The following is an 11894-nucleotide window of genomic DNA, read 5'->3' as shown; positions in this document are numbered from 1 at the left end:
AAACCCACCAGCCACTCCTCGGAAGGAAGATGGGGCAATCTACTTCCGTAGTGATACTGCCTCGGAAACCCAAGGAGGGGTCGCTGTGAGTCGGGTTTGACTCGATGGCACATAACAACAACAACAACAATGCCTAGGATATCACTCTTTATGTGTTCCATTTAATTTACAACCAAAAGTGTAGCAGGAGCTAAAAAGCCAACTAAACAGAAGCTTCGATCATTTAACTACACAACAGGGTTACTCAGTATCCAGCAGGAAACCACAACTGGTTTTTCTTCTCCTAAATGTTAATTCCCATGAGCCTGATAGGTTCTTGTGTTGGAAAACTCATCTTGTTAGACTCACATATGACCGATTGTGATACTGATAACACAAACAAAGGTTACAATATTTTAAAGGCCTCTTTATTTATAAAGCTAGCCAAACAAATGTTGGGTTATAAGAACTTCCTTCAAAATGGAAACAGTTCAGAAAAGAAACATTTTAACAGTAAACAAAAATTCCCCTAAATCACCCATTCCAATAGCTGGCTTGCTTCTCCCATGTTTGAAAGAGGTTTAAAGTTGAAATCATTTAGAATAAAAACTAAGTAAATATATGACAGGCCTCAGCTTTGTCCCCCCAGAAGTCCACATACTTTCAATTAATGGGAAAAATGAGGTTACTAAACATGTAAGGTATGAGAGGAAATTCCCACCATTGTTGGTTCAAGATCAAGCATTGTCCTGGATCCAAAGTAAAATGATCTGAAAGTGGTATTAAGAGAATCTCTTAAACGGGAGCCAGCATATAACACAAAACAAAAGGTATGTTTCAACAACTTTTTCCTTGGTTCTCCCATTTAGACAGTACTGAGATAAATGGAAGCCTTTGAAGGTTTCTTTTAGGAAACAGTGAGAAACACAGGCCAATTTGCTATCCAAATAGAAACTTGGCTTATTGTGCTAACACTGGTTCTTTTGAATGTCTTTACCCCATGAATTTAAAAGAAACAGGACTGGGGATACTTATTACCCACTTTTTTCCTCCAAATTCTCCCTCTCCTGGAGTAACAGAATTGTTGCAGAACCCCAGGTCAGGATGGAAAATACTGGTTGTGAGAATTTCATGAGCCTGAGAACCTAAAAGAACTCTGTAGCATCTGAGTCAGCATTTGAGTGAGAAACCCACATGTTACTATGGAGCACAGATGTGGAATGTTAGGAGAGAGCCGGTTCCAGCACCAAATGCAAAGTCCCTGGGGAAGGAGGCTCAGTGGTGACACTTTATTCTCAATATCCAATTCTGCTCCAGTAGAACATGGTACCCAGAAGCACCCAAAACTAGAATAAAAATGAAAAGAAAAAAATGTAAGAAATTGCTTTAGAAATATCTCGCACTTAGGGAAAAAGTGGTGTTAGGTTCACTCAAACTTAGGTGACACGAGATTTTAAGGGTAACCTTGGCTTAAGCAAATCATGGGAGTCGAGGTAACATTGAGTCCAGCACACCACAAATAACACTTATGGGAGTTCCTAAGAGTGCGGATTGAGGCATCTTAAAAGACTTCTCGAAGGAATTGATTTTTTCTTTCTTTCTTCCTCCTCTTTCCTAACCCAGTATTTCTCACAGTGTGCTGCACAAACATATGGGGAGCCTTTCAGAGGTCCCTGATATCATAACAGAACCCACTCCCATGAGAAACCAACCAAACAAAAACATTGCCATCAAGTCAGTTCTGACACATAGCAACCCCCATAAGGTTTCCAAGATTGTGAATCTTTACAGAGGTAGATTGTCTCATCTTCCTCCCATGGAGTAGCTGGTGGGTTTGAACCACTGATCTTCTGGTTAGCAGACAAATGCCTTACCCCCTGTACCACCAGAGCTCCTTTGCTTTCACAATAATGGTGTAGTGCCTAAGGCATTTGACCGCTAACCAGAAGGTGGGTGGTTCAAACCAACCAGCCACTCCATGGATGGAAGACTGGGCAATCTACTTCAATGAAGATTCACTGCCTTGGAAACCTAAAGGGGGTTGCTATGAGTCAGAATTGACTTGATGGCAGTGAGTTTGGTTTTTCTGGTTATTTTCATAATCATGGTAAGATCTTTTTGCCTTTTTCACTGATGCAAAAGATGTGGTAGGTAAAACTGCTAGCATCTTAGTAGGAGTCAAGGAAGATGCATTAAACTGTATTGGTAGTAATCACATTTTTAACTGGTATGCACTTGCAGTTGGAAAAAAAAAAGCTTGTTTTACTTGAGATTGACCTCAACGAAGCAGTAGAAGTTATTAATTTTATTACATGCTGACTTTTGAGTACACTTTCTAAAAATATTCTGTCACTATGAAATTGTTAGTATCCTAATGCTTAAGATCTTTCCTGATGTGGTAATATCAACATATATGAATTTTTGGTATTGTATAAAGAAATCTGTTAAGATCTGGAAAATCTGCCTAACAGAGTGAACCAATGTTTTTCCCAATGACCAATGCATGATGTAATAGAATCTTGCATGTGGAAACTATTCATGCACAGTACAAGCCAAACCAATGAATTTTAATGTAACAGAGTACAAATGGTACACATTGACATAGTATCATATTAAATATTGCAACTAACCTTTAAGAAACTGCTACTTGTTGAATTTTGATGTAGTATCAAATAACATACATAATTATGGATATTCTTCAAGTACTTCAACCTACGCTATATATTTTAACAGATTGAATGAACAAGCAAATATGAGAGGCCAGTGATCTTCTATTAAGGCAGACATTAAAGAGATTTGCAAAAACATTAAGCAATACCCTTAATTTTTGAATAGTTACTTTGCCATAAAATATGTTTTTTATGTTAATATGTAATTGTTTATAATTATTTTTAAACAAATTAATACATATTTTTAAAATTTCTGTTTTGATTTTCAATAAAGTAGATAGCAATAGATACAGCCCCTATGAACAAAAGGTGTTTGGAGTCTTCAATAATTTTTAAGAATATAAAACCAAAAAAACCAAACTCACTACCTTTGAGTAGATTCCAACTCATAGTGACCCCTTTTGGGTTTCCAAGACTGTAAATCTCTGTGGAAGCAGTCTGCCCCATCTTTCTTCCATAGACCATGATGGGTTCAAACCACTGACCTTTATGGTTGGCAGCCGAATGCCTTAACCACTACACCACCAGAGCTACTAAAGAGTGTAAAGGGATTCTTTAATCTATACATTGATCTTAAGGGAATAATTGCTGTCAACGATGCCATTGTTCACTCTCAGCTCTTACCTGCTTCTCTCTCAACCCAGAAATGCAGTACTATTGCAGAGCATAAGCTTCAGAATCAGACTTGGGCTCAAATCTGTTATGCCATTTATTGGCTGTGTGACCTTGGGCAAGCCACTTACTTGCTTCTCTGAGCTTCAGTGTCATCTATAAAATAAGGATGGTAATACTAATTCAGGAGCCCTAGTGGTGTAGCACTTAAGTGCTCAGCCGTTAACTGAAAAGTCAGCGGGTCGAACCCACTAGACGCTCTGTAGGAGAAAGATGTGGCAGTTTGCTTCCATAAAGATTTACAACCTTGGAAACCCTCCGGAGACAGTTCTACTCTGTCCTATAGTGTGGTTATGAGTCAGAATCAATGCAACAAAAAGGGTTTGGGTTTGGGAATATTAATTCCACATAGGATTTTTTTTAAATTGTGGTGAAAATATACACAAAATCTTCACAAATTCAACAATGTCTACATGTACATTTCAGTGATGTTGGTTACATTCTTCATGTTGTGCAACCTTTGTCATGGATGGTTTCAAGCATCTGAGATAATGGGTGGAAGGCACTAGGAGGTGTGGAATCACCTTGCAGAATGCAATTTGACCTTTGTTCTTAGTTCTTCTCAGTTCAGCTGTACCAATACCTGAGACTAAGGAATGGGGGCTGGAGTGACTGAAAGAGCACAACTGGGGGCCCAATACTGCTGAAGCTTCACAAGGCATGATGGAATCTATCATGGCCACTGTAGGGAGGCCCAAAAGAGCCCTCTTTGGGACTTGGGAGCTCTGCTCTATGACTCCTCCCAGACTTCACCCTATGTGTCTCCTTTATATTCTTTGTGGTTGTAATAAAGTTGCAGCCAAGGGTATATATAAAATAATAATAATAATAGTGTAAAGGGATTCTGAAACTAAAAAGTTTGGTACTTCTGCACTAATGCAATGATTCTCAACACCGACTGCAAATTAGAACCATCTGCAAAGTTGAAAAAAAAAAAAAAAAAAAAAAGCCTGGGCAACTTTAATCACTGATTCAGAATATCTGAGGGTGGGGTCCAGGCATACTTTTTTTTTAAGCTTCCCAGGAGATTTTAGTGTGTAGCCAGGATTGAGAACCACTGTGCTGACCTCTGGCTGCAGGTGATTTAGATAAAGTATGCAAGGAAAAACTGAGACTGGAGGAGGCAACTCTTTGGGAGGAGCTAGGCAGATTAGTGAATTAATAGATAAGTGGTGCAAAGCAGGAGCTCTGGTGGTGTAGTGCCTAAGGCATTTGACTGTTAACCAGAAGTCTGGTGGTTCAAGCCCACCAGCCACTCCTCAGAAGGAAGATTGGGTAATCTACTTCCGTAGTGATACCGCCTTGGAAATCCGAGGCAGGGTTGCTGTGAGTGGGATCCGGCTCCATGGCAGTGAGTTTTTTTTTAGGTGCAAATGGTTAACACGCTTGGTTGCTAATTGAAAGGCTGGAGGTTTGAGTCCACCCAGAAGTGCCTTGAGAGAAAGACCTGGTAAGGTACTTCTGGAAAACTCAGTCATTGAAAACCATGGAACACAGTTCAACTCTGACATACAAGGGTCACCATGAATTGGAAACAACTGGATGGCAACTGGTAGGAAGATTAGGGTCAGACAGAAACCATTTAGATCAGTCCAGTCTTTGACATCTAATTGTACTGAACTGAGGAACTAGACCTCAGTAAAAGGTTTGGGTAAGGGAAAGAGGCTCTCTAGCTCCCCAAAGACAAGTGTATCCCAGTCGGCCGGAAGAAGGTATGGTTGCTGGGGCACATCCTTTCCCTGGTTCAGGAAGTTAACCTTCTCCAGTCCCCACGAGAATTCACTTCTACATTAACCTAGGTCTAACGAGCTCTGATGGTGTAGTACCTAAGGCATTTGACTGCTAAACAGAAGGCTGGCAGTTCAAACTCACCAGCCACTCCTTGGAAGGAAGGCTGGGCAATCTACTTCCATAGTGATACTGCCTTGGAAACCCAAGGAGGGGTCGCTCTGAATCAGATCCTACTTGATGTCAGTGAGTGTGGTTTTGGTTTTGGAAGGTTTTGTTAGGAGCTCTGGTGGCGTACTGACTAAGGCATTTGACTGCTAACCATAAAGGCTGGTGGTTCAACCCCCCCAGCCACTCCTTGGAAGGAAGACTGGGCAGTCTATTTCCATAGAGATACAGGGGTTGCTATGAGTTGGAATAGACTCAGTGACAGTGAGTTTGGTTTTTTTTTGGTTTGGAAGGTTTCATTAAGGTGCTCTGGTGGCATAGTGCCTAAGGCATCTGACTGCTCACCAGAAAGTTGGCGGTTCATACCCATCAACCACTCCCCAGAAGGTACTTCCATAAAGATTTACCATCTTGGAAACCCAATGGGGGTCACTATGAGTCTGAATCGACTGGATGGCAGTGAGTTTGGTTTTTTTAAGGTTTTGTTTCCAGGCCTTCTAGTGTGACTGAAGTAACCAATGGAATCTCAAAGCATCTCCTTATCACCATCACCTTAGAGATAAAACATGTCTGGGAAATACTCACGGTCCAGCAAAGAATGGCAAATCCAAACCAGGCAACACCCCAGGCATGCCGGTCCATTGGCCCAGAGATGAGTTCGTAGCAGCCCTGCAGGAGTGGGGAATTCCACATTGGTAAGAAACGAACCAGAAACAAAGATGTAAGAGCTGGTGGGAAACAGGTTACTATTTGAATAAACGTCCCTTCAAAGTCCAGTTCAGCATAACCAGGCTCTTTTCACATTCCCGTGGATAGCCAGTTACTAACATTGCTTTGCTGGCAGACTGTAAATAATTTTGTTGACCAAGATATTCTGTATCACATTTATGTGTCTTTTTTTCTCATTATTCAATCTAACAAATGTGCTGCCATTTTTAAAAATTCCTTTTTTTTGAAGGTGCTTCTATTTTATCTTCTTTTTTTTTTTTTTTTTTCACGTTGAGTATGTGGACAATGTAAACCATTCTTAGTAAAACGTGACTTTTTCCCCTCCCAAAAGGTTTTATTGGTAATTTGTGTGAGGGTTGAGTTTCTTTTTCATTTATTTGTTTTTAGGAAAAAGTGCCCCTACTCTATGAAAACCAGAGGTCCTCTGTTGCCATTCTTTTTATAATAATTAAAAGAACCCCTACTTCATATATATAATAGCTTTCCCATAAAGGTTATTTCTCATTTGACATCTTATTTCAATACATCTTTATTGGGTCCTAGTGAGCTTTTGAATGAGGCTTTGAAGAGCTATAACATGTGTGTGAAAGAGGGACTCATTTTTCATTCATCTACTCATTCATTCATGCCATGACTCAGTAAGTATTCATAGAGAGCACATTTGGTTCTCATCACTATGCAAGGTGCTGGAGTGACACATGTGCATAAAGGTAAGGCTAGAGTTGCCATCTGAGTGCCCTCTACTAAAGCTCTGAGAATCACAATCACTGCCTAGGGAACACAATACTCCCTGGTCCCATGAATCACTGAGGCCTGGAGAGAAATGTTCTAGAAAGGCTGGAAGTTAGGTTCTACCCAGGTGGGGTTGTCATTGTTAGTGCTTTTGTGTTGATTCTGACTCATAGTGATTCCTTGTAACAGAGGAGAACTTTACCACAGAGTTTTCTAGATTATAATCTTTGTAAGAGCAGATCTCCAGGTCTTTTTCCCCACAGAACTGCTGGGTAGGTTTGAACCACCAACCTTCCAATTAGCAGCTAAGCTAGTTAACCAGTGTGCTACCAGGGCTCCCACTGGTTACGGGCAACTATTTGAGGTTCTGTCCTTTATAACTGTGCCCTGGTTGTAATCAAGTCCATTCCAACTCATGGCAACTCCATGTATTTCAGAGTAGAACTGCTTCATAGGGTTTTCATGGCTGTGACTGATTAGAAGCAGATCACCAGGTCTTTCTTCCAAGGCACCTCTGGGTAGGTTCAAACCATCCCTTTCTGTTAATAGTCCAGTGATTAACTGCATCACACAGGGACTCCTTGACTGTGCTTCAGTCCCTTGTCAAGGTGCTCACATACCCACCTTTCTGCTATGTCTTGATTTCTCCCTCTTCTGCTCTTCTCCATTGACATTACAGGTAATTCCAGTAATGCAGGGATAAAGCCCTTGGTTGCCAACTGAAAGATCAGCAGTTCAAACCCCCTAGCTTCTCCATAGAAGAAAGATGTGGCTGTCAGCTTCTGTAAAGATTTACAGCCTTGGAAACCCTATGGGGCAGTTCTGCTGTATGCTGTAGGGTTGGTATGAGTCAGAGTTGACTTGACAGCAATGGAAATGGGTAGATGCTCAAATGAAAAATATCAGAATTATCCTGATTCAACTGTCTCCTATCTGATATTAAACACTTAAGCAAATTTTTTGGGGGTCTACTTTTAAAATACGTCCCCAATTCAAATCCTTCTTATCATTTCCTGCTACCACTCAGGTCCTATATGACCTTGCTCCAGGACTTCTACAATAGCTTTTTCATTGGTCTCCCTAAGACCTGAGTCCACTCTCCCTCTGCTATTCATGCAGTGCCAGAGTGATCCTTGTAAAACATAAATAAGGTCCCCTCACACCCTTGCTCAAAACTCTTCAGTGGCTTTCCATCACCCTTAAAATGAAATTCTAAGTCCTGGCCATGGCCCATGACACACTGTATAGTATAGCCCTGCCTCTCTCTTTTCTACTACCAGAAGCAGTTTCATTGTAAAATGAAATGAGCTTAATCTTCAGGGCCCCTTACTTATAAGAACATTTCAAGGCCCTGTACCTAACCTTGTATTCATACTTTTAATTTTTTTTCTAAGGAAAAATTTTATAAGCTTCAGGCTCCATAAAATCTACATTCATTATTGCCTACTATTCTTCCCTTAATTGGCCCTGGCCTGGCCATACTCACCTCCTTGATGTTTCTTTGAAAAGCTAAGAGTGCTCCCACCTCAGAGCCTTTGCACTTGCTGCTTTCTTTGTTGAGAATGTTCTTCCCCAATGTCTGAGTGTCTCACTTCCTCATTTAATTATACCTCTGTGTAAATACCAAGGCACCCAGGCAAAAATACCCTCTCCTCCATCATGCCCTATATACTTACCCTTGCTTTATTTCTGCTCATGGCATCTATCACTTCCTGAAATTTTATCATGTATTTGTCTGGTAACTGGATTATTGTCTGTCTCCCATGCTAGAATGTAAGTTCCATGAAGGCAGGGGTTTTATCTTGTTCACTGTTGAATCTCTAGAACCAAGAAGAGTGCCTGGTACATACTAGGCACCTAATAAACATTTGTGGAATGAATAGAACACATGATATGAAGTAATGACTACAACAGTAATGCCTGTGGCACACTTGATACTTCACAAAAGATTTTCATATCCATTAAGTCCTTGGTCTTTTCAACAATCCTGGAAGGAGGTCATTCACCAAATAATATCTACAAGATCTTGCACATGCTAAGTGCCATATAAACTATATGTGATGCTAGGCATTCAGCTGTGACAAGATAAAAAATGGGTTCTGCTCTCTGCCCTCATGGAGCTCATAGACAAGAGCCCCAGTTTTTTCACCTCCCCTCACTTAATGGCTTCTTATAACACCAATCATTTTAGTGGTGCTTGTCTGGCTCTTGGTTATCCCCAGCATAATATTCTTGAAGTGTAGGGATCAGAACCTGCACATAGTATATCAGGGATGGATGTACAAGAAATATATTTGTATCTGAAATGCTATGTGAAATTCTGGTTGATTTCTACTATTACAATGTTTATGATGACTCCACTAATTTTGTTAGCTTTAATGGCTATAGAAATACTTTTGTGTATTGTTAAGTCTTGAAAAGCTATAGAATGGATGTGAAAAAGAAAGCCATTTACTTATTCATTCATCCATTCATGAAATATTTATCAAGAGCCTGCCTGTGTCAAGTATTATGTCAAGTGAGGCAGATACTGAATTGAATAATGCATGAACCTCAAGGAGACTCTTAGAAAAGACAGACTTATGAACAAATAATTATAATAGAGTTCAAGGTGTTAATTGCAATAATAGAAGAGTATACTGGCTACTGGGGTGGCACATTTTACTTTGTGGAAAAGGATTGCTGTAGGGGGAAGTAGCAGGACCGATAACTCAGAAGAGTAGTGTATGAGAAACTGGGAAACCAGGATAGGAAGAATCAGAAAGGATTAATAGATAAGAGATTATATGGAGGGTGAAAAATGATGAGATTGAGAGAGTAATGGCACAGGGTGTCAGGAGTACAGAGCGGTATTTCAGGATTCATGAGCTTCGTGGAGGAGCAGGGTTGAGTGGTGATGAGTCTGAAGTTACGGGGTGGTGGGTGAGTAGTGGAGATGGAGATGTTAAGGACAGATAAGAGCAAGAAATTGTAAGGAAGGGTGTTAGATAGGTTATCAAATTGGGTGTGAGGTCCCTGAAGATAGAAAAAGAGAAGTAATTTTTATCTTTTCTTCAAATTTGAATAAAGTAAGTGGTTTTAGATTTGTTCTCATTACTTTAATATTATATGATTTTAGGAAAAATCTCTCTTTTAAATGAATTTTTATCTGAAGACAAACATCCTTTTTCTTCCCTTTCAAAGAGAGGGATGCAATCTGTAAACAATTATAATCCAATCAAGATATGGTGGTGTGGGTTGACATTGAAATATTGAAAGCATTTTATTAATCCTGAGGATGATAATTATATTGCATATTGTGATTTTTGTTGTTGTTATGTGCCATCGAGTTGGACCCGACTCATAGCGACCCCTCCCTTGGGTTTCTGAGGCAGGATCACTACAGAAGCAGATTGCCCAACCTTCCTTCCGAGGAGTGGCTGGTGGGTTTGAACTGCCAGCTTTCTGGTTAGCAGTCAAATGCCTTAGCCACTATGCTACCAGAGTTCCTGTATTGTGATTATAAGCAATAAATTTAATTTTTATAATACTCTGAATATCTCATTAAAACAATGCCAACACTGTGTTGCTGAAAAGCTAAATGAGGATTGCCTTGAACACCTCTGCAAAATAATTTCTATCACCTCTCATGTCCTTTTTCTGGATCATAGGCCAAGCACTTAGCCAAGTGTGGCATTATGATCAGCTTTATAGTATTTTTCATTCTAAAAGCCTAGTATGTATGATTTACTCCCAAACTAAAAAGTCTGACATTAGCCAGTTATTTAGAGAACTTGGCACACTACCAGTTTCTTTCAATGTGATAACCCACAAAGCAAATGTACACCATGTCAGAGGCTGGCTCCAGGATAATGGGGTCTCATCAGAGCTTTTCAGGACTATTACTAAGTTCTTTATTGGCTTAGAGCATAGGTTCTGAAGCAAAATTACTAGGTTTGAATCCTGACTCTACCGTTTACTAACTGTGTGACTTTAGGCAAGATACTTACCATCTCTATATCTCAGTTCCCATTTTTTTTTGTAAAATAGGGGTCATAGTGCTATCTCCCTTTGGGCATTAAAAGAGTTAATACATCTATGGCACTTGGAAAAGTATCTGGCATTTAGTAAGTGTCTGATAAAGGTCAAAGTTCATGATGATCATTAAGCTCAAAGACCATGTACCCAAAATACCAACCTAATAATTCATTAGGACAATCTTACGTTAAAAAGCCACCACTCATCTTTCAGTTTGTCATACTGTGGTGGCTTGTGTGTTGCTATGAGGCTGGAGGCTATGCCACCAGTATTTCAAACACCAGCAGGGTCACCCACGGTGGGCAGGTTTCAGGAGAGCTTCCAGACTATGACAGACTGGAAGAAAGAAGGGGCTATCCATTTCCCAAAGAATTGGCCAGTGAAAACCTTATGAATAGCAGTGAAACATTGTTTGATACATAACTGGAAAACTTTATGAATAGCCCTGAAACATTGTGCAATATACTGCTGGAAGATGAACCCCTCAGGTCAGAAGGCAGTCAAAATATGACTGGGGAAGAGCTGCCTCCTCAGAGTCGAGCTGACCTTAATGATGTGGATGGAGTAAAGCTTTCAAAACCTCCATTTGCTGATGTGGAACAACTCAAAATGGGAAGACATAGCTGCATATATCCATTAATAATTGGAACATGGAATCTACGAAGTATGAATCTAGGAAAACTGGAAGTTGGCAAAAATAAAATGGAACACATAAAGATTGATATCCTAGGCATTAGTGAGCTGAAATGGACTAAATTTGGCCATTTTGAATCAGACAACCATGTGATCTACTATGCCAGGAATGACAAATTGAAGAGGAATGGTGTAACATTCATCATCACAAAGGATGTTTCAAGATCTATCCTGAAGTTCAATGCTGGCAGTGACAGGATACTATCCATACATCTACAAGGAAGACCAGTTAACACAGCTATTATTCAAATTTACACACCAACCACCAAAGCCAAAGACAAGGAAACTGAAGATTTTTACCAACTTCTGTAGTCTGAAATTGACCAAACATGTAATCAAGATGTATTGATTATCACTGACAATTGGAATGCAAAAGTTGGAAACAAAGAAGAATCACCGGTAGTTGGAAAATATGGCCTTGGTGATAGAAATAGCACTGGAGAATGCATGACAGAATTTTGCAAGGCCAACAACTTATTCCTTGCAAATATCTTTTTTTCAACAACA

The 11894-nt window shown here is 39.9% G+C and overlaps 1 protein-coding gene across 1 annotated transcript in view; it reads right to left on the bottom strand.

Annotated features, from left to right (window-relative positions):
* Positions 1-1274: 1274 nt before the first annotated feature.
* The window catches only part of UPK1B (uroplakin 1B), a 36843-nt gene continuing 26223 nt past the window's right edge, over positions 1275-11894 (bottom strand). The window contains exons 5-6 of the mRNA XM_007943921.2: positions 5802-5885; positions 1275-1325 (exon numbers count right to left, since the gene is read on the bottom strand). Coding sequence (XP_007942112.1) covers positions 1275-1325; positions 5802-5885 — 135 coding nt within the window. The remainder of the gene's footprint in view (positions 1326-5801; positions 5886-11894) is intronic.

The sequence above is a fragment of the Orycteropus afer genome, unplaced genomic scaffold, assembly GCF_000298275.1.
Source record: "Orycteropus afer afer isolate SDZICR_OR568_19922 unplaced genomic scaffold, OryAfe1.0 scaffold00114, whole genome shotgun sequence".
NCBI classification, from domain to species: domain Eukaryota; kingdom Metazoa; phylum Chordata; class Mammalia; order Tubulidentata; family Orycteropodidae; genus Orycteropus; species Orycteropus afer.
The sequence above is the reverse complement of the archived record's forward strand: the minus strand, read 5'-3'. Positions and strand labels throughout refer to the sequence as shown.